The sequence below is a fragment of the Orbicella franksi genome, chromosome 1 (assembly GCF_964199315.1).
Source record: "Orbicella franksi chromosome 1, jaOrbFran1.1, whole genome shotgun sequence".
Lineage (NCBI taxonomy): Eukaryota > Metazoa > Cnidaria > Anthozoa > Scleractinia > Merulinidae > Orbicella > Orbicella franksi.
Window position 1 is genome coordinate 16,166,071 of NC_138145.1, and position 23,065 is coordinate 16,189,135.

Sequence of the window (23,065 nt, forward strand, 5' to 3'; positions counted from 1 at the left end):
CTTGTTTTCGCGTAATAGAAATTCAGTACTGTTCATGGTGACAAATGGATTAGGTTAGTGGCAGTCGAGAACCAGCCGTAAAGTATATCTATGCAAAGTGTGCTTTCCATTTCCTCGGCTCTCGCCTCTCCCAACCTGCAACACAGGCGTGCAGTCTATACCACCAATACAGTCTTGTATATACATGTCATTCACGCATATAGACTATTTTAAAGTGGAACAGGTTATTAGTTACCAACAAAACTGTCGCACCGCGTCGGCGTAAGGAGTTTGTGAAGCCAGGACCCTACTGGTGAAGCTGATGTTTGGAGGCTTAACATTCCTCAGAGGGTTAGCTAGGCATGTCACTCTGACATTCGAAGAGCGCTTCCACAAACGACGTTTTTTTGTATTCATTCTATGATATCAGGGACTGGTATACCATTAATAGCTCATGAATTTAATAATCATGAATTGAGAAAATACCGCGAGGAAGACTGATGATGATGATGATGATGATAAATCAAACTGTTACTTTATCTCAATGAGAATGCAACCATATTTTACTGTTGACTTACAACCTCATTTTGACTTGAACTGTAAAGTGCTTTTAACAACATATGTCTTGAAAGTACATTACCATTACCAATTCTAGGCTTTAGGTTTCAGAAGTTCTGATTGGTTCACTGCGTTATTTACATGAGTTATTGATTGGCCAGAATAATAACCTTGGAGTTGGTTTTAATACATGCAACTTAAAAAAGTTGTAACACTGAAACATAATCAAAGTTAGCACCGACACCTTGATTGTATGCCAATCAAGACTGATTAGTCCTTGTTTTACACTTGATTGACAAAAGAGAATTAAGCTTCTGTTGGTCAGGATAAATTAAAATGCGCGATTTGTGAGCCAATCAAAAGCACAAAGCGCAAAACCACACAAACATGTTTATTCGCTTTGTAAAGTTGTACGAAAACAGCGAAAAGCGCTTTAGCATCTATAACCCTAACCCTGACGTTTAAAACTAAAATGATTTTAATTTTGTCTAAAAGAAACCCAGGCATATTTATCCACGGTTGCAAATTTGAACCAACACAAACGTCAAACATGCAGTTATCACCGCACCAATCTAAAATGTCCGCTCAGGTTGATCAACAAGAAAAATGCTGTGAGGTACTTTTACTTTGCATGTTTCGAAAGTTTAGAACTGACAAGGCGGACAAAATTGCATTTCGCGCAAAACTCTTTGCTCGCAATAGAGAAGAGCAGTTCAGAAAGGCATTCATAATTTAGGCGCAAAACTTGTCCAAATTTTTTCATACTTCAAAGGCTTTACCCTGGGTTTTCTCCTTGAAAAGTAGAAGTCAACTGTAATCGATGTATAAATTGGGATGTAACTACTAGCATTTTAGTGCGGCAACAAAAATGTTGTTTTTCCTTTGCGAAACTTGAGCTTAAATTACACATTTTGTATCCCACTGAGGAATGCAGGGGGGACAAGTGTATGATAGTAATATTATTAACAAGAAACAGGGACAAATTAACGATAAAAAGGGCATCATAAATTTATGAGTTCTGTCTGTGAAGCGAGCTGTGAATTGGTATATCAGAACGTCAAAACAAGGATTTCTGCGACTAAGTTTCAACTGGTTGTAACAGGGCGATATTCACATAAAGCTATTCTATGGACAAAAACGTTTTTTCAGTCTTCCCGAATACGTATATATATCTACTACCTTTAGAATGTTGGAAACCGAAACCAGGTGATAAGGGCTGAATCATTTATTCTACTGACTTGTCAATTGAGATCAAAATAGCCATTCAATTTCTCACCTTTCTTTCAGCTCTGCAATTTTCCACGAATCTCTATGTGGTATACCTTAACATAAATAAACTAATTTTCAAAAGAAATTATTCAATTTATGCGAATGAGTAAAGAGTTTTTGTGAGCAGCCAGTTTAAAATACGTCGCCGATCATAGTAAGCCCTGACTCCCGCGTTGGAAGTGGTACAACCTTCAAGTGCATTCGCATCAATCAGATTTTATGACGGTTTAGGAGGAAACGGCACTTGAGCTAGCTCATTTATATTTATTGCTAAGAAAACACTGATTCTGAGTCGGTAAAAAGGGGCCTTGAATTGCGCAAGCAGGTCAAAATGTCAAACAAGTAAGTAAACATCATTTCAATGTCTTATTAACGATATAATTCTTTTTAGACGTTAGGTTGAAAATTACACCGTCTGCACAGCAATTCGAACTTTACAACATAATGTAGGTTGTACATGGTGTCCTTGAAATAAAAGCTTCACGACGACGTAAAAGCCATTTTCCTGCGCCATATAAATAAAGATTATGATTTGAGGCAATTATTTTTTTAGCAATTATGCGAGTGTGTATATTTTAGGTATTAGTGAACAGCTGCTAAGAGAAGTATACAATTAGGATTTTCCGCCACTCCTTAAAACCCCTTTGCCTTAAGTTTACTTTCATTATATCCATCCGGTTTTTTTTCACATGAAGATATTGCGCATTCAATATTGGCGACAAAAGGATATTTCACAAGAGAATACTCGGAGTTTACCCTATTTTTTTAAATTTTAATTGGGGGTATTAGAAGTGAACTCGAAACCCCCAAACGACATTTATGTAATCAAACGATAATTTGGGCTGATGGTTCATGTATGGCACCGCCTAATAACTTGAGAAGAAAACAAGTCCGAGGGTCAAGGACCGAAAACATCACAAGACAACATGCATAAATTGAAAACATTCGCTACATTAATTCGTAAACAGCTGTTGATTTTGGAGCATGCGTTGTAAGCGTTGTGGATAAACACTTTAAAGTTTGGTGAGAAGCATTTAAACGGACACAGTTTCACCGTGATGTGTTCTCCGCGACAATAAATGGCTTCCACAACTGCGGAGACTGCTCGTCAAGCGCGATCCCAAAGTGAATCTGCCGCGCCAAGAAGATCCATTTTCCGCGACTTACTCACTCCCGCCGACAGCGAAACAAGGTTTGGTTGAGCTAGGCAGAAAGTAGAATTTGTTGCGATCAGTGTTTCATTTACTAAGGAAGTTCTGCAGTTATTGCTAAGATGTTGGGTGTTAAAGTCGAACGTCCTTTAATCTCGCTCGTTATCTCGCGAAGAATCGGAAGCTTTTAATTTTGCAAATTCTACCTCCGAAACATATTTATTTAGAATGAATCCGAATTTCGCTATTTTATGCGTGTGCTTAGACTGATCGAAGTGACATTTGCTAACGCCAGTATCTTTCACGTATTCACTAGTTGATTGTATGTTTTGTGGTAAAGCTTTCTCTGTTCACCTTGCCTCTGTCCGTGTTTTAACGCGGTCTATCGATCGTAATTAAGTGTTTATGCAATATTTTAGAATGTCCTAGCTATTTCTACATAGCATGAGCATCTCTTCCTGCACAATTCATAATGTTTCCACTCGAAAAAGCGGTGAACTTTCAGGGGAGCCCGCCTGTATCCAGTCCATATTTAACAAACGGTACTGAAAAATATTTTCAGCTTTACTACAAGTACTTTAAGATACAATTGTAGTCAGCGACGTCAATATAATAAGCCTGCTATAGATATTATTCAAATTTTTCATACAGGGCAGCTGTCGGTCACAATTGTAACATTGCAAATAACACAAGAAAACAACTGACATCTTTTTCATTCTCTTGGTCAAACCACTGCCTGAATCATGCATAGCTGTCAGAGCGAACACACGGCCTGCACAGGTCCACTTTGAGATCAGAAACTCAGGAGGGGAAAAATACTCATCACTGATGTTTTTGAAACTTCCTTTTAATTAACATAGTTTCTCGCTATCTGTTTTACAGACGAAGGCATTTTTCTGATCAGACAAAATGAATTTCCTTGGGCTGTTACTTGGGCTGTTTAAACAATTTGTAGTCATTGGAAACTGTTATTGTCAAGGTTAAAAATTGCAACAATTCCACGTTTTCATTTATATACAGTAAATGAAAAATTATTCAAGAGTTAAAGTTCTTAACAGTGCGACTCCAGCCACTAGAGGAAATTTACATTATAATTTACCAATTTGTAGTCTTTCAGCCAGCGTAGAATTAAAGCTGTCAGTGATGTTGACAATTTTTATGACGCATTAACCTGTGTGCATAAGTAATAAAAATGTCCCGAAAAAACAAGTGGCTTGGGCAAAAGTGCTTTTTTTTTTTTAATTTCACGTAGTCACTCAGATGCTCAGTAATGCAAACTAGGAACACCAATATTAGTTTTGTTTTCATTAAAACGAAAAAGAATCACTAATTACGCCCACGATTTGCTGAATTTCGCTGTTTTGGTCGAGGTTTTTGGCCTTTTATTTCGATGGACGCTGCATTGTAATATCTCGTGACTCAACTGACCTTTCATTTGACAATAGATTTTATATTTATTACTATTTTCTCGTAAAAGGTGTTTTGATATTCCCTCACCAACTGTGGAGCGGAGCACTGGTGGACGGGAGATACAGCACTAGTACCAACTTGTTATCTGCCAGTCCCCTTACCCTCCAAAGCCATCTACGAACTACCTACCAGGATAACTTCAGCTGCAGTTTTGCTTGAGACATCTCTCGCTCTTCAATCAACCCAACTCTTGCATGATTTACTAAATCGAGAGAAAAAGGAAAATCAAACACTGCTGCTCTTGCGGTTCGCGCGACTTTCAGTCTCTAGTCAAAATAGAACAATGTTTTCATTACTTGAGTCCATAAACACGTCACATGTGATAACTGCATGTGACTGCTGCGGTTTTCTGCTCACTAGGTGCTGCAGCGTGCAACATACTGCAATTATTTTTGGCCAATAAGGCGATATTCAATATGGAGTGTCTCATTTAAACCAAAAACAAAACAATTACATAGAAGTGGGTGGACCAATCACAACTTAGAAAAAACAACACAAAGAACGAAGGAAAATTCGTGGCAAGCACACGTTCTTGCACTAAGCGGGAAAAAAAACTTGAGTGTCCAAGTCGCATTATCGTTGCTTTACCTCTTGCGTGTGCGTTATAAAATGATTACGAAAAGAAAAAGACTGCTTGCAGCCTATATGACGTGAGATCATGAATCAATCACGAGAAATAATTAATAGAAAATAACAGCCATGTCCTTCCTACTCTTTGTGTTTATTTGCCCTCGACTTTTGATTGACTTATAACACGTTTCTGTTATTCTGAACGTTTCTCGTAAAACTTATGAAAACGGAGTATTAAAAACGAAAAGCTTGTTAACTTGACAAGCAAACCATCGTCACTGTTTTGCCTGCATGCTTCCTCTCTCGAGAGTGAGAGTTGCAATGGACCGCTTTGACGATGTCACGCAATATCAACAATTTTGATATAAACAGAAACCAACCTCCATAGATCAATTCATCGTACCAAACTCATTAAATATACAACATTTTGTAAGAATCCATTACAAACTCATGGAAACCTGGTGCCTCAAACCTGCCATTTTTTTTTACAGAAAAATGCATGTCATAGGACAAGCGCTTGTTCTATAGCATGTAGATCTTTGCAGAAATGGCAAACTTGGGGGTCCCATATTTCCATGAGCTTCCGATGGGTTCTTACGAAACTTCGCGTATTCACTAAATTCGGTATGATAAGTCTAGCGATGAGGTTTGTTTGTTTTTTTTTTAAATAAAAAAGAAAAAATAGGAAACGCGTGACATTGTGGAGGTGGCCCTTTCAACCAAGAATACACTCTATACCGAATAACCAATGACGTAGTTTCACCGAGATCCATTAATTTTTGCCTCCAATTTGAAACGTAACTAGCAACGAATCAGAGACTATATAGAAAACATTCTATTGAGTTACGTCTTCAGATCGTGATCTTCAGTACGCAATTCTTCAGGTTGAATCTGAGACATAACAACATCTCTTGAATATCTTGCGAGGAATAAATTAAGCATTTTAAAAGAGACAAGTGTTTGCAGATTGAACGTATTAAGAAGTACTTTTGTTTTCTCAAGTAAGAGCTCATTTCGGCTCGGCCTGAACTCGGAGGCTATTTACTGCGAGAGGGAAGAAACAAGTATTCACTGTCGTTTGTTCCTGATCATTTTTCAATTTCTTACAACAAACGTTGTAGAAAAAATCTTCACTGATAAAAAAATAAAAGTAACTAAAAGACAGGCGTATGCTTAAGTGCTTATCCCGTGTTATTATTCCGATAAGAGACTTTCTCTTCTGTACAAAGTAATCAATGCTATTACTCTTACGGAAGTCGGTAAAAAAGGTTGACCAGAATCACTGAAAAGACGTTTTCTTTTTCTTTTGTTCGCAAAGATCTCACGTTTATGTATATTATAAAACGCCCATGAAATATTGAGTTCTTGATTCATTGTAAAGAAATTAAAAGGCAGAGAAAGAAATATTTTACTCTGACTCAGAAGAAAAGACTCAGCATGATTTTTAATTTTCGAAACAATTTTGCGCACAATTAAAAAATAGACTAAAAACTGTCTCTCTTTTGTGTGAAACTCACGATTTCTGGGAACACAAAAATACAAGCACATTTTACCAGGATTTCTGAAGAATATATTTAACTGTCAGAAACCGCGATGTTTGCTGAGCTTTGGAGGCAAAATGTTTCCATGTGACGAGTGCTGCTGTCTTCACCAAGCGCTTCAAGGAGTCATTGTGTTTATATTTTAGAACATTAGGAAAATATATATTTTAAGTGCATATCCCCTTTGTGGTCATAAGCGTGAATGAGATAAGATACTTTGGAGGTAATCTCTTCGCTTCTTCAATTTCTAACGCCTGTGGCAATAAACAATGCTGTCTTTAGAATATTCTTTGAAAACAATATCTTTTAATCCATAAATTTTACAGTCACTAGTGGACAATTGCGCGCTCTAAATGGAAAAGCGATGAAAATATTGACAAAAACACTGACGCGTCGAGAGAAAATTAATGCGCAGGTGGCGATTAAAAAACTACTGAGATACAAATCATCGTTCTTGGGGTCTCTGACGACAGAAACACTAGGACAAGTAATTTTTCAAGCGAGTGCTATTCCCAAGCATTATTAATATATTTGACAAATGTATTCAACAGGAGAACTCAATCACCTGTCCGTTTGACGATCACCTTGTCATCTAATTGGTCGAATTTACAAAAGGAGCCCATGAAGCCGCTGGAAGCCATTCGTTTGTCATATTGTCCTCATATTGCTGATCAATAATATATGCTCGCTTGGAAATTTCATAATTCGTTAGATTAACCAAAAATTGCAAGATGGCAAACGGAAATACGGCAGCTCGCCAAACTTCTGACGATGTTCCTATGTTGCTTCCACCTCTTCCTCCCAGTTTAGCAAGCCATCCAAGGTATTGTACGCAAACCACATTTTGAATATGTAAAATACATTCATCCTCGCTACGTGGTTGGAGTTACTATGTTACAATGCGCTGCTTCGCGTGAAGACCAAGAGGCCCATACGCTGGCAACCCCGCAACATGACTTTTTCCCATACAGAAAGTTCTTTTTTACTTCAGAACCTAGTGGCCATCGACTTAAGAATGTCGATCATTGCTAGATTCGATTTTATTTTCTACATCTATATTTTGAGACATATTTGCTCGATCAGGAGTTGCATTTTCAACACATGCACAACACATTCACTAAACATTAAACGTACAGTTTATTGTTTGTCTCTCAGAGCAACACGACACTAGCGATGAATGTCATTTTGGTGCTGATCTCGCACACCGCTGATTTTTTATTGCAATCGCAAATATTCCGGCCGGTGTTCGAAAACAATTCGTAAATGCCTTAGACTGTTTTACACGGTATACCTTAATTTATGATATTTTCTGGTTTTAACATCATTCTATAAATTATGTGTCACAACGTGTGTATGCTATATATTCTCCAACAAGCTGTTTTTCTTAATCAAAATCATTTTTACGTTAGCAGATACGCGATGGCGTGCATATACTGTTCACAAGCTTAAAATTTGTGAGGAATAATTATCCGGGAAGTGTTTAACGCGAGAAACGAATCATGTAACGAACATGAAACCGAGTAGTGATAAAAATTACTAGGTGGATGTGAATTATGAATTGAACAATCATTCATTGTTAAACCGCACCGTATTTCGATTCAGCCTCGGTCCATTCTAAGCGGAAAAAGGTTTAGTGACCAACAAGTTGAACTGAAAGTTTGCAAGTGGTAATGAGTTTAATGTTTTGACAACAGGAAAGCTAACTCCGTCATGTTAATGCGAGCTCTTGGCTGAATTGTTTTTCGCTTTAACATGAAGATATTAGATCTACAACCGGGCAGATATCGAGATGTTTGAACCACCGAATAAATGAACAAGTGAAAAATTTATTTTATTTTTCGTGTGAATTTTCAGAGCTGCAAGTGTTTATTTTTCATTAACTCAGGAGAGTGATTATAGCGACAAAGTTAAACAGAAAAAAGAAAACAATTTAAATTAGCCGACAGCAAGTCCATAGTACAACTAGTTAAACAAGAGACAGCCTAGTTATTCGCATATCATTTGTTACTCAAAGGATCAAACCACAGTTTCTCTTTACTGTTCTGCCGGGATAGTAGTCATACAATTCTAAAAATGATACCTTTGGAAGAATCTGGATCTAGGTCAAGGGTTAAGACGAGATTCATGAGATAGCAAGTCGTTTATATTCTCGCCGCCTGCCTTTAGTCCGGAGAGTCGCGGCTGATGTTTATCACATGTGATCTAACAGAGAGGAAGAACCGGCAAATTTGTGAAGTTCACTTTTTGTTCATACCATCGGTAATAGTTGCAAACCTAAGAAGGGCACCAGAAAATGGTTAGGATCAGCATGTTGTCTGGCTGAAATCAGACTTAGTGGGTTGATGTTTGACAACAACCTGGAATGCCTGCTTCTCATTATTCAAAGATAATTTATGCGGTGGACAGGTTTCATCCTTTGGTAATTTTGCGTCGTCTTCAGCTAATAATGTATGCGACCACGAGAGGGTAATATACCTCTCTTGATGCGGCATTCGTGTTACATGTCCTGACAATAAGAAATCAAAACGACAAGTTGAGATGTTCTTATCTTCCCTTATCATGAGGATTTCAGATTCACATTTTTCATCTGAAAACTGAAAACTAACCCGAATTTTCTTTTTTATCCAAAGTGCTTATCTTAACGGGGTTCCCGCTGCGATATTTTGTAAACAAACCAGTCCATCTGATAAAGAATTACTCAATACCCCGCCGCTAATGGAATCGTATGCTCTCCTTAATTTGTGCTTTTCTGACGGCATAAAAACCCTTTTATTAAATATTTGATGTCCTTGTAAATTTGATCTTTTCCCGAATCTTTCAGATAAGTCACGTTCTCGTTAAAAAACCAAATTTTCATGTTATTTTCCACGATTTTAACTCGTCAACGTGAAGTTCACCGACGTCAGTCAAGAAATTATAAATTGAGGTTTTGATGCACAATTTGACAGGTAGAAAATTTCAAGCCTGTTGTGAATATCATATCACACCAGCTGTAGTAAAATCAGACAGTCTATCTATTAAAAATTCTGCTTTTAAAAATTTTAGAGAGGTAAATATCGTGTTAAACCCCGGACTGAGTGGCCGGTGCGAGTGCTGCGGTGGGGGTTTCTGTTCTGTGTTCTTGAGCGACACTTTGGGGAGACAAGCTACTTCCGCATTGCCTCTCTCCACCCAGGGGCATAAATGAGTAGCGGCAGATTGACAAGGCAGCCTGAAAAATGCTTTTGTGCTAGTTTTGGCGGGCAAGCTCATTCAGGAGGAGTAGCAATCTTCCCATTTCCGTTATGTTACATAGAGAAACCAGAACAGGCTCGGCGGTGGGGGCTCATTGTAATTTGGGCCTGAACACTTAACCTACATCATTGACGTTGTGGGTTTCTGTCCAACAAAGTCTCTCATAGCAACTTCGTCGCTAGTCTGTTTGTTTGTTTTTAAAAAATTCATTTGGATCTAAATCGTATCCGTTCATGCTGACTATAAAGCATGCATTGCATGCCTGTTTTTTCGTTTTCGTCGATGAAACGGATGAAAAAGATTTGCATCTGTAAGTTATGTTTCCGTCCGTGCTGTTCAAGCACTTTTTACAAAGGAAAGGCTTTCGCACTGAAAAGAAATGCAATGGAAAGTCTCTCATAGCAACTTCGTCGCTAGTCTGTTTGTTTGTTTTTAAAAAATTCATTTGGATCTGAATCGTATCCGTTCATGCTGACTATAAAGCGGCATATCGTATTTCTCTTATCACAAGAGTTCTCATCTCAAGCATGAGCGGTGCTGTATTGCATCGCTTACGGCAAAGGACCATCCAAATTACTACTTGATACTGTTGTCAGAAAGTTCGCACGCATTGCATGCCTGTTTTTTCGTTTTCGTCGATGAAACGGATGAAAAAGATTTGCATCTGTACGTTATGTTTCCGTTCGTGCTGTTCAAGCACTTTTTACAAAGGAAAGGCTTTCGTACTGAAAAGAAATGCAATGGAAAGTTCCTTCAATACTTTTTAGGAAACTGTAATTCTCAGTTTTAGGCAAAAAATAACCTGTTTTCATCAGAGACAAAACTATACATATTAATTCGCCTATATTAAAATTCCGCGTCACACGACCGCCTATAAATTTCGACAAATTGACACATAAGTTCTTCCAAATGTCACCGAAGAGAAGTACATACTAATAAGAGAGGAAAAATGAAACTCTCTATTCACACTTATGAGTCAGGGTTTCGTTAATTTACATATTTTTAGTGAAACACGAGACTAAATTATTGTTTTTCGTGAAGTTTAGCTGGGTTGCTGCGATACCAAAACCCAAACCGCAAACTTTCACCTGCTACTTTGTTATGGTGAAATCCTGAAAATAATACTAAGAAACCATGATCTATACACTCTATATACTTATCACCACTTTCGGTTTATGTTATGCAGTTTTCATGAGAAAAGTCTGTTCGTCAGTTTCCGAAAAAGAAAAAGAAAATACCTTGTTTCGTGGAAATCTTACGATCAGTTGAAAACAAAGCGACAATGAAAATGCGTTGTGGAAGATCAATGTGTAATTTTTCTGCCATCCTATAGGAAGCATACCGTTCATTCCGCTAGTTGTCGTTCTAACAAAAAATGACAGATATTTCAGCATGATTTTCTTTGTCGATTCGTGCATTATGACCCTAGGTTAAAACCACTTTATATTCCGATTGCAGCTTATTACGAAATATTGCTTTGCATAAGCCTATTTTGCATTGTTTTTCTATTATTACTGGATTATAATAGTGTAAGAAACTAGGTGAAAAAGCCTTGTGAGTTTTTCATGATTGCCCGTAAGACGCCTCTGCGAAACTATTGAAAATTGTTTTTTCAACGCCAAAAAAGGTGGTTTGCCTTAATTAGAATTCAGACCTGTATTTCCGGAAATTCGTTATTGATGAAACATGGCTGAATTTTCCATAACGTCGTCACTTGTGTCGTTAGCAAACACTATTCGTTTCTCACTGATTGTGCTGCGAAGTTTTCATTAACTTTTTTCACTTGCATAAGTTTGTCAGGTGCATGAAAGTGTGATGTTTACTCTGCCGGAGTACTTAATAATTCATGAATTTCCGAAGCATTTGACGAGGGCTGAATATTGAAGTAATGATGTCTACCGTAGTGGGCTGATTTAACGCAGAAATATTTTTCAAATCTGTGAAGGTTTTGAGGGTTTTGCGGCCTTGCTGGATTTTCCCGCGAAAAAAACGAAAATCAATACAGAGGATTGCGCATGACTGCAAAGATACAAACAAAATATGGCGACGAACGAAGGAAGAAAAGTTAGAATACAAACTAAAGTCAAGAATAGCCCCAAACCGGTTGCTATCACCACTGTTGCGAATGAATTTGATTCTCTTGGTCCTAGGTATCGACTGAGGGATCTTCTTTCGTCAGACAAAAGCGAGGACAAGGAAAGGTAGGCGTATTATGTTTCGGACAGTTCCTGTGCAAGATACCTTATTTGTTTTCACGTAAGCTCAGTCGTCCATCGTTTACTCGAAAGTTTGCCCAAGTTTGCTGGAGTGAATTAACCATATAACTAGCTTACTTTATTTCTGGATAATGAAAAAATGAAAATGCACGAAGAAACAGAAAAAAATATGAGCTTTGTAATGTGTTACTCCCCTTCATTGCAATCGCAAAATTGATGATGATTGTCTAGAGAATAGATAATCTTGTTAAAGGTTATTTGCAGGCTTTTTGACTAGTCATCTTGACAGGTATTGTATTGAAATCGCATCAAACTGTAATGCTGTCAAACCCTGTGGACTTTTTTGACCATTCGTACACGAAAATTGTCGAAATTACAGCAGATTGTTCTCTCGTAGCCTTATTTTGAAGGCTTTTATTACCGCCTACTGTGGCTAAAACAAAGTTAAAAAATATTTTCTGCCATTTTATTTTTATAATAGCCGTAGGGTTTTCTGTAGTGCTAACATTTACAGTAGAACTCTCAGAAAACAAGAAGTTGTCCTTTTAAATACAGCTGTAAATATTAACGACGGACATTTTTGGGTTTGTTTATTTTCAACTGTCTTAGGTTGCTCTCTGGAGAACTCTCACCTTCAAACGCAACAGCTGCGTTGAAGGTTATTTTTTCCCAAAGCTATTTTCCTGATTTATTCTGATGTCTGTGGGTTTCAAATTGGAAACTATCAATTTTTGGCGATAAGAAACCCAGTACGTTTTAATGGTTTAGAGTGATTAGTGAATTGTCTTGAACTGGACTGGCCAAATTACAATTTTAATGTTTTTGTAGGATGATTTGCAATTCAAATATTAAATTAGTTGGTCAACATCTATTCACTAGGTGCTCAAGTTTCTGTACTTCCTTTAGTGCTGTGTTTTTTCTTTGGTGGTGTGAATTCACACTGACAACTTCCTAAGTCCAATGGTTCTTTGTTTCTTTGGCTGAGGACAAAAGTTGTGATGAATTTAAACAGTAATATAATATGAAAGCAAAAAAGCTTATTATAAATTTAATGAAAGTGCGTAATATACAGGAGTTGTGTTTGGAGAACGTAAACAGTACCTGCTTAATTAATCACTGGAGTGGCATTCTTGTCATTGTCAATGCACTTCAAATTTCAGACCTCCATTAGCCTAAACTGGAAGATGACTGCATGCAAATACCTGCATGCATGCAAAATCTTTTTTAAATAAGGTTTGCATTAAAAGCAGTTTCAATGCAAAGTTTAAACAAACAAATTTTAATGAGGGAAAAATGTTGCTGTTCTTGCACATACAGATGTATTGATCAAAGGAGGAAAATTATATTCTCTGATGCGAAAATAGTCACCTGACTTAATAATTAATTTCATAATTTGGAGTTGTGTGCTTGATAATTTTCATGTACATCTGGTCTGAGCTGTTCAAACAGTGGATAGATAAATGCTATCTGCTAGATAAATCACTATCCTGTGGATAGCATATATAGTTTGTTTTGTCAACACTTGTCCATTGTACAGTGACTTGTCCGGCAGATAGTGTTTATATATCTATGCCATCCCTTGAACAGCTAGACCCTGCAAAGTAAATGTCAATTCTTTTAGTTATATGCTTTCTGTAAAATGCTTTGATACACTGTTCAAGGTTTTCTCTGATAATGTTTTAATGTTACAGGGTGCGTGTTGAACATTATGTTCACGACAAGTCATTTAAAGAGAGAGTTAAATTCTATTTTGTAACTGATCAAAGATCTAGTAAGTGGTGTATATTAAATTATATTAATTTATTACTGCTTAAATTATTAAAAACCTGCTAAAATAAACAAGTTAAATATTGTTGAAAAGTCATTTTTTGGTGCTGTTAGAAAGAGACCTCAGAAGATTTCTATTCTTAAATGTAAGTGTTTTTGAAGCAATAGAATTGATCAGTTGGCTTAATGCTAAACAGAGTTTGATTACCTTACCATTACATTTTCTATCAAATTGCATCAAATTGAGTTAATTATTAAGAAATTTAAAAGCAATTTTACTTGGTCACTAAATAAATTCTGGTGCCAAATTTTTTGTGTCTTCACAGTACAGAATCTCTTGCTGAACCATTATATTAAGTCATCATTGTAAGGCTTTGTTTTGACTTTGTTAAAAGCTAAAAATAACATGACTGCAGTGTTCAAATCTTGAAATATGATCGATATAAATGATTATCAATTCCTTAATTGTTTAATTAAAGTGATTGAATATTGTGAAGAACAAAGAAGCCATATTAGGAATGGTTCACTTTAAATAGTTTTATCTTAATTCTTTAATTTTGTTATTGAATTTTTTTATACAAATGTGTTTCAAACTAAAAAAAAATACTAATGTTATAACCTATTTAATGTTTATTTGTCTAGTTTTAAAACCATAATAAAATCTTAATTTTGTTCAATGATAGCATGATACAGTAATTAAAATTGTTTCTCTGGTGAAAGGCTGAAATCATAACATGCTAAAGTCAGCATCAAGCTGATATTTTGTTTTGCAAGATATCTTAATATTTTGTTTGTTCCATTATAGGTATAAGATGGCAGATATTTCGTTTCACTCTGAAGATAGTGTCATGTGTACTGTATGTTGTTCGTAGTATCCAAGACACAGAACCTAACTTAGCAGGCGGGTTAGTATGTGTATGCTGTTAGTGTACCGGTAGTGTGATCTATCCAGGAAATGATCATACTTGGATACTTATGTCAAAATTTTTACGACAAGGATCTGTTAAAAATATTTCTACTTTCCTAAAATGACTACCTTTTATTGGATTTCTAGTTGTAGGGTGGTTATGCAGTATACCAGCTCCTCTTAAAGAAACTCAGTGTCTATCACAAATCATTGTTAATTTCAGTGGTGTCCTATAGGCAAATAAATTCCCGAAATGAATTCTGCAACTGTTCATATTCTTCATTTATTACACTGTTTCTGTTTTGTTGCTGGGCATGTGAAATACATGTCAAGTAAACCAAACAATCAAGATTTGAAGTTAATCAAGGTAAATTAATTAATGACAGTGAATGTTTGCCTGGATTAACTTCAAGTTGATTATAAGTGCCTTACACTGTTGATAAATTTTAACAATAACAAAGCTTTAAGGAGTTGCATATTAACTGTGAAATAATAAGTCAGTTTTGACTACAGTAACTCTATCTTTATTATTATTAGGTGTTTGGAGATTAATAAATTAGTTTAATTTTCTTCAACAGTTTTGGATGTCCTGAAAATAGAACAGCTAACCCAGAGTGGTCTTGTCCTGAATACAAAAATGAAGACTTGTAAGTAGTCCTACAATTTCTGAATCAATAGAAAATCATCTTAAGTAAGCTAGCTGCTCTAATTGTACATCTTTAAGCTTCAGGACTTAAAATTCTTGCTTTGACTATTATCGCAAGGCTTGCTATAGACAAAAATGACCAGGCTGTTAGCCAGATTAGCCAGAAAAGTAGGCATCCAAAATGTGCTATAGGGGCTGTTCGAATGAAAAATAGCCCTTTTCACGGATAAGTTATCTTATTTGCATTACAATGTAATCCAACGTGGATGCGAGGCAATTTCAGGCTAAAACTACAAATTAGCCTGAAATGAGCAAAGGTAACCGTGTAAAGGGCTATTTATAAAGCTACATGTGAAAATTGTCTTAAAAAGTGGGTATCCACAGGACACCTGAACCCTCATTTGGCCAAACACTTAGAATGTTATTACCAGTTAGCTATTTTTCTTAAATAACCTTTATTGACAATAATTCATCAAAGAGCTACTTCTTCCTTGCTACCAGTAATGACTAATTTGTTTGTTGGTTGATGCATGGTGTGCATTTCAGTGCTGGGTAGTTTGTCCAAAGGTTAAATGATCCTTCAATGACATTTACAAATTGGGAAGCTTTTAAACTACATGTCGTGGTGATATTAAGGAAATACCATTTATAAATTACTTTTTGATGTTCAGAATGTTGTAAATTCAATCCTTTAGATTTCAAACCTTTCTTAGAGAACATGTCCCCAAGACCCTCAGTGGGGAGGTCTCTGACAACCTCTTCTTAGTCACAAGTGACCCCTGCTCTGTCATGGACCTGATGCTCATTTTGTTCCACAAACTTCCAAAGGACCATAATAATGATATTTATGGCATACAGTCATTTATGGACACCAAAGAAATATCATTTACATCCACTAGATCAATAGGCCCACATGATTTTGATTTGTCAGTGACATTTTATCATTGATAATAATCGATTACTGTTTTATTATAAGGTGATTACTCATTAATTCAGGGTCCGAAATTGCGCTTTCCTGGTTGCCAATGCGACTAAACATTTTGCACTGGTGACCAGAATTTTACAACTGGTCGCCAGCGGGCGATTAACTATTTCATGCCACGATAATTGCACAAACAAGAACTTTGATTTTCAGCCAAATCGATTAAAATAAAATTCAAAGCCGCCCGCCAATTGGTCACTTCCATTTTACCTTGCCGCTGCTTTTGAAGTATAAAACCCATTTTCCTGTTATCATAAATCTACCACAACGTTTTACAGCTATGATCAGTGCGAAGCTTCGCCGCAATGTTTTTTCAGCGGTTTCCCATAACATACGTATTGCAGGAGCAAAGGAAGCCCCATGTGTTCTTTTGCCATGAATATTTATTCAGGCAATGTGGTGTCGAAAGATGTTCTTAAATCTTTTCTGTAATTTATTACAAAGTAGAGACGGAACATCCGCGAAGAAATTAGATGAAAATTTAGATATTCTGTGGGCATCAAACAGTGGAAATGTAGATCTGTCAAAGTGGTCAAAAGATGATTTCAGCACTGGTTTGAGTCCTGATTACATTGAATGCAAATATTTTGCCGGCAAGCCCGTGGTGACCAAAAATTTTGGTTTTGTTTCGCTACAAAGGAAAAATTTTAATGACACTTTTTGGCAACCACATTTTTCCATATGGCGACTGCAAAAAAAATTTCAGTCGCCAGTTGGCACCTGCCAAAAAAAGTTAATTTCGGACCCTGTAATTGCAGATAGATTACTCATGGAAGTTGTTTATTGTTGATAAATAATGTCTGTTCACTGTCATGTCTTTGTACCTTTTCAGTTTTTGGTGGTCATTGTTGTGGGTTCACAGACCTTTTGAAATATGGATTGTACAAGTAAGTTCCTAAAGAACAGCATCATGGGTTCCTACCTGTACATCTTCTTTGAGTTTCAAAGGTTTTTTGTGATTGTTGTGTGCTAAAACTAAATACAGCTTCCAAATACTCCCTGGATTGTGCTCTTGATTAATTATTGCAATTTGTTATAATTTCTGCTAAGAATAAATACTCCAAGGTACCTATGGGTGCTCTGGCCGAGGTTATTGCATTGTGTTCTTGGGCAGAACGCTTAATTTCACAGTGCTTCTGTAGAACATGCACAGTCAGGTGTGTAATTGGGTAGCGGCAAATTTAAGGATGTACTGGGACAGACATCCCATCTAGGGGAGGACTAGAACTACACTTAGTTATTTGGTACTACCAAGTCCAGAGGTGTAGGAGGCGTGGTGGCCTCATGGTTAGTGTGTTTGTCTCTGGATCAAGCGTCCAGAAACAGAAACAGGGATAAGCTCTGGCCTGGTGGGCCACTTGGCATGTATGCAGACTTAACCTTACCTTACCCACCTATGGGTCAGGAAGAAGGTAAATCACCTGTATGGCTTTGGTACTTCCAGAGAACACAGAAATTAAGGTTACTCCAAACCTTCCTGGGTGTCCTCCAGAAAAAAAAATTGGGATGTGATGAAAGGTCTCACCTCAGTCATGAAGTGTGTCCTGTTCATAGTCTGTTGTTGCTCTATCTCAAAAGTCCCACTACTAACAGAGTCCTGACAGTGACTATACACACTTTTGCACTTGGTATGCCTAGTAACACCATTGACTTAGGCCAATGATTAAATTACAAAACTTCATCCAATTTACACCTATACAATAACTGCATGATATGATATATTCTCTCTAGACAATCATTGCAGTTTATAGTATGCTGGATGCAATTCTCCTTGGTTACTTAACTTACAAGGTAATTTCTCTAACTGATCTGTTGTTTTGTCTTAGAATGCACTGTTGATCCAGTTTATTATTGTACAATAATACTTTTGTTCTTGATTTCCAGGGAGGCTCAGTCCTTAATCAAATTGTAAATGGCCGTCTCATTGCAGAGGTTTTTCTAGGGTTACCTTTTTTAGTATCTGTAAGTAAATTCATTGCTAGTTCTCTTTTCAACCTCAGTTAATATTTTTTTTTTATAATACCTGATAAATATGAACTAATCTTTTGCAGATATTTTATCTTCGACTTAGAAATTTGTGGCTCCCTTTGTTTCTCAATTGCTGGCTTGCTAAGAGTGCATTAGATACAATGCTTGTGAGTATAACTGATCAGTGATCATTCAATGGTGAAGTACCATATGTCATGTACGTTACGTAGTTATTTACAAGGAGCTTCATACTCTGTACATGACAAACAATTGAATTCTGCATCAATTTATCAATACTGATAGATCCTGCTTCAGTGAGAGTTGGAGCCATTGAAAGTCTTGGCACAAGAAACCCTTGTGGTTGTTATCTAATTCTTTTATGACAATATTGGGCAATGTCTTTTACTTGATTAAGCAATTATGTATGTTTTAATTAGGCAATTATGATTTATTTGCAAAAGGTTCCAGCATCATTGCTGAAATATTTGCAGGCTGTAGAATGTAAGCAGTAATGATTGCATACAAGTTTGCAGTTCCAGCCGAAAAGTCAGAAATAATACGTGTATTTTTAAAATGCTGAGACATTTCCATTGGTTTCATTAACTTTTTTAGCAGGAGGGCAACTGATTTTCACAGGCAGGCAACCTGTTTTGAACTGAACTTCTTTAGCAGAAAACATTTCCTCTAGATGGTCAAACCAGGTGCCCGGCTCTTAATGAAAAAGTCCTGCATTTCAAAACACATCCGCTGACTCATTATGCAACACGTTTGAGTAGTATACCTTGGAATATCCCACTCGCCACTTGTATTTTCTTGGTATACACACGACCCTTTAAGCAAGTGTGCATACCAAGAATGTACAAGTGAAAAGTGGGATATTCCATGATATACCACTAGAAAATGCTGCATAACTATCTTATGCCATGCCATAGAAAAGCAGTGGCCAACACAATTAAATGAGACATACGCAAAGTGCATGCTGGGAAGGTTGGGTGTAATGCCATCAAGTATATGTCAAAAGCTTTTCTGTTTTCTGATTTGCTATAATTTCTATGGCATGTTTGTTGGTATACATGAAAAAAAATGGAATGCCCCTGGTGATGCAATGATTGTAATTGGTAATATGATTACCTGTACCACATGCTGCAGAATCAAGAATTATATTATATTGATTGATGCAGCTTATTTGCAGAATGATCTTCACAGACTTGTCCTCCGCCAGCAGTCTGCATTATCACAGAAAGTTCTTAGAGTGATTGCAACAGTCCTCTGCATCATTTTTACTGGGTAAGTCTAAGTTAGACATTGTGCCATTGATGTATCATTCACATGGAAGGCCATCCCAGCAAAATATTTTTTTCCTATTACCCGCTCTCCTCTGAAAACAAAAAGGAAGTAAGAAATGATTTGAAGTGAGGGAGCAATAATTATTATTACTTGTGATTTCTGACAGAGTATGTGGCATCCATCACCTTGAGAGACCTGCTTCAAAGTGGAATTTACAAGTGTGTCTTTGGTTTGTGGTAGTGACTTTCAGCACAGTTGGATATGGTGAATATACTCCAAATGACTGGCCAGCACAGACATTTGTTATGATCATGATAGCCTTTGCTCTCATTCTACTTCCTGTTGAGGTAGGTTGAATGGGATAGTTATTAGCTCTGGTACGTTCATTCTCTTAATGACAAATTATACTTTCAGTTTGGAAAAGTATATCATTAAATTATTGTTTAGTGAATTTTAATATATATTGCTGATAAATTAATCTTAAGGGAACATTTTGTGGCAACACAGATTATTTAAAAACATTAATATTCTATTCAAGGTAACAGGTCATTGGTGTGATCTTTTAATTTATTTACTTTGTGGTATGTAATAATAGAAACCCATTCTCCATTAGTAAGAATGCATTACTAAAAAAATGCATATTATACTGAATTTATTTAGCAACCTGTGATTATATTACAGTATGAGTTTAGTTCCTTTGGGTACACCCTTGTGTAATTATTCACTTTTTTCCTATTAGTTAGAGCAGCTGGCTTTCTTATTGGTAACTCGTCAAAAGGAAGGTGGCGCATTCAATCGCATGCTGGCTGGCTCTGACAAACATGTGGTTTTATGTGCAACAACCCTGAGACCAACTATGCTGATTGACTTCTTGAATGAGTTCTATGCTGATGGTAGATTACAGGTTTGTTCTTGACACTCATTTTTTTACTTGTTTTGAGGTAACAAAACAGAAGGATGAGTTTAAGTGGCCCCATATGCTCACTTTGCCATACAAATCATACTTTTAAAACTTATACCAGTTGCTTTGTCTTCCTTACCTTTGCTCAAGTTGACATTAGTGCCCTGTTCTAGTTAGCCTTACTTTAATTCAACCATTTTCTGTTATTTTCTTAGGACGTTCATGTGGTTCTTCTTTGCCCTTCGGATCTTGACAGCACTTTGAGAATCTTGTTACAGGTACCACTGTGGTCTCAGAGAGTAACATACTTAAAAGGATCGGCCCTTATTGATGAAGACCTGATAAGAGCCAGGTATGAGTTGGCAATCAGTGCTTAAGTAGTACTTCCAGTGTTAGGAATCAATTAAAAGGGAATGATGAACTTATGACAAACAGAACTTGGACATTTGTTGTGATATAGATAGAAATACATGTAGGTTAGGCTATTGGTCATGCAATGGAACTTTGTCTGTCATGCCAATCGCAGAGCGATGATCCCCCTGTTATGCCATATATTGTGTGGCTATTGCACTTGCCTATTATCAGCAGCACTGTCATTGAGTCTTGATCCACCTGTAGCCTTGATCTTCACGCCCCATAACAAACTTGCTACTTTATAGGTGAATTGTGTCAACTGCAGGAAATTTCATACGTAACATCAACGGCCCATCAACCATGCTCAGCTGTAACAGGTGCTATGGGTTACTGCTCTTATTGACAGCCCTGATAAGTGTTTGAAGCATAACTCTCTAGGAACTGCAGCATTAACTTGATGTAGTACCATGTTCTCAGAGCCAACATCAAAACTTCTAGCTGGAGTAAATTAATTTCTTTATCTTAAACACTTGTTCATTGTAACATTTTGATCTTTCAATGTCAGGGTTGAGGATGCTGAGGGATGCTTTATACTCACAGACAGATATGCAGACGACAGGGAGGCAGCTGTATGTTGAATAGACTTGTGTTTTCATGTATTATAATTTTTTTTGACAACATGTGGCTGACATGTATAATCTATCATACTCGACATGTGTTCTTTCTTTCACTTTAAGTATTACTTTTAACATAAAACAAGAAGACATGCAAGATGTTGGATGTTACAGCCAGTAATACACAATGTTACAGAAGTGTTGCTGTTCACTTACATACATGTAGCTACTACAGTTGTGGTACTTTAAAACAAATGAAAGCAGAGTAAGCATGATCACCTTGAGTTCCAGCAACAACAACAGCACATGAACTGAGCAAACATACAACTGAGAAGTTTGAAAAGCATTGATCTTCACCTTGGTATAATTATATTGGTTTTAGGACAAGCACACCATTTTGAGGACCTGGGCCATCCAAGACTTTGCACCAGCCACACCTCTATATGTGCAGATCCTTAAGCCAGAGAACAAGTTCCATGTTAGCTTCGCAGGTAAGAAAAGTAGAATTTTGGTCTTGCTAGAGTTGAAGTGTCAGATTTTTTGAAAGTACTGGTAATGTATTTATAATATTATTGTTGTTATTGTTTTCAGAGCATGTAGTCTGCGAGGATGAGGTCAAACATGCACTGCTGGCTAGTAACTGTGTATGTCCAGGAATCTCAACTTTTTTCACTCTTCTTCTCCACACTCTTCATGAGCAGTAAGTTATCCTGCAAGCAACTTAGCATGGTAATTTGTAATGCCGGGCAAAGCCCTAGTAAGGATCCTCAAGAATCCTTGAGGATCTTTATTATGGTCTTGTCACGGATCTTAATCAAGATCCTCAAAGATCCTGGTTAAGATCTTTAAGGATCTTTACAATTTTTGCCAGGATCTTCAAAGATCTGGACCAAGATCCTAAGGCTCTTCAAGGATTGTCAAAGATTCAGCCCAAACATTTTGCCAAGATTTGGAAAGATCTATAAAAGATCTTTGATTTAAGGATCCTTGCAAGATATTTCAGAGACCTTTAAGGAATCCTTGAAAGATCTCTATCTTTAAGGATCTTTGGTAGGTTTTTTATAGATCTTACAAACTCCTCAAAGATCTCCACCACCAATGCCAACAGTGCTAAAAGAGACTAGATAGTACTGGCTCATTTATGGTACATTGTGAAAAGTTAGGTCCAATTCCTCACCAACTAAAGTTAATTATACCGATAATCTCCTACAGCGGACCTGTTGTTCGATACGTGCTAACTTACAGCTAACCCAGAGGAGGGATATTTAATGATATATTTCAGAGTGCTCTTTAATTATGTTCATAATTTGTTCACTCCACTGAAGTGCACAAAGCACAGGAGTTTCATTAGAAAATAATAACATGACCCAGTGTTCAAACATGCCAAGATATTGAAATGATAAAATCATTATGGGTCTGTTTCAACAAAAGCATATTATTTACTTACTTACATCTGTTGTATGATGTTGTTCTTCAGGAGTGGATCAGAGGATTGGCATGATATTTATGGCAAGTGTGCAGGAAATGAAATATATGACATTCAGTTAGGTAAAAGTGAGATCTTCAGACCACATGCTTACAAGACATTCGCATATGCTGCCTTCCATGCACACAAGAAGTAAGTTGAAAATTGATTCATTGCTTGGTTTGG

General features: G+C 36.8%; 1 protein-coding gene across 3 annotated transcripts in view; it reads left to right on the top strand.

The window, feature by feature from the left end:
• The first annotated feature begins 2,005 nt into the window (after nucleotides 1-2,005).
• LOC145492946 (potassium channel subfamily T member 1-like) overlaps nucleotides 2,006-23,065 on the top strand; it is a 34,422-nt gene continuing 13,362 nt past the window's right edge. Inside the window, exons 1-17 of one of the 3 annotated variants that reach the window (XM_081472337.1) lie at nucleotides 2,006-2,148; nucleotides 11,923-11,973; nucleotides 13,680-13,759; nucleotides 14,561-14,660; nucleotides 15,241-15,309; nucleotides 17,123-17,177; nucleotides 18,022-18,081; nucleotides 18,175-18,252; nucleotides 18,342-18,425; nucleotides 19,451-19,545; nucleotides 19,712-19,892; nucleotides 20,285-20,449; nucleotides 20,662-20,798; nucleotides 21,366-21,429; nucleotides 21,797-21,905; nucleotides 22,006-22,114; nucleotides 22,892-23,032. In XM_081472337.1, coding sequence (XP_081328463.1) covers nucleotides 2,138-2,148; nucleotides 11,923-11,973; nucleotides 13,680-13,759; nucleotides 14,561-14,660; nucleotides 15,241-15,309; nucleotides 17,123-17,177; nucleotides 18,022-18,081; nucleotides 18,175-18,252; nucleotides 18,342-18,425; nucleotides 19,451-19,545; nucleotides 19,712-19,892; nucleotides 20,285-20,449; nucleotides 20,662-20,798; nucleotides 21,366-21,429; nucleotides 21,797-21,905; nucleotides 22,006-22,114; nucleotides 22,892-23,032 — 1,589 coding nt within the window. In that variant the 5' untranslated portion in view covers nucleotides 2,006-2,137. Of the gene's footprint in view, nucleotides 2,149-2,199; nucleotides 2,999-6,446; nucleotides 7,362-11,922; nucleotides 11,974-13,679; nucleotides 13,760-14,560; nucleotides 14,661-15,240; nucleotides 15,310-17,122; nucleotides 17,178-18,021; nucleotides 18,082-18,174; nucleotides 18,253-18,341; nucleotides 18,426-19,450; nucleotides 19,546-19,711; nucleotides 19,893-20,284; nucleotides 20,450-20,661; nucleotides 20,799-21,365; nucleotides 21,430-21,796; nucleotides 21,906-22,005; nucleotides 22,115-22,891; nucleotides 23,033-23,065 lie in introns of those variants that run through there. The other 2 variants (XM_081472327.1, XM_081472331.1) reach the window with 2 other exon arrangements.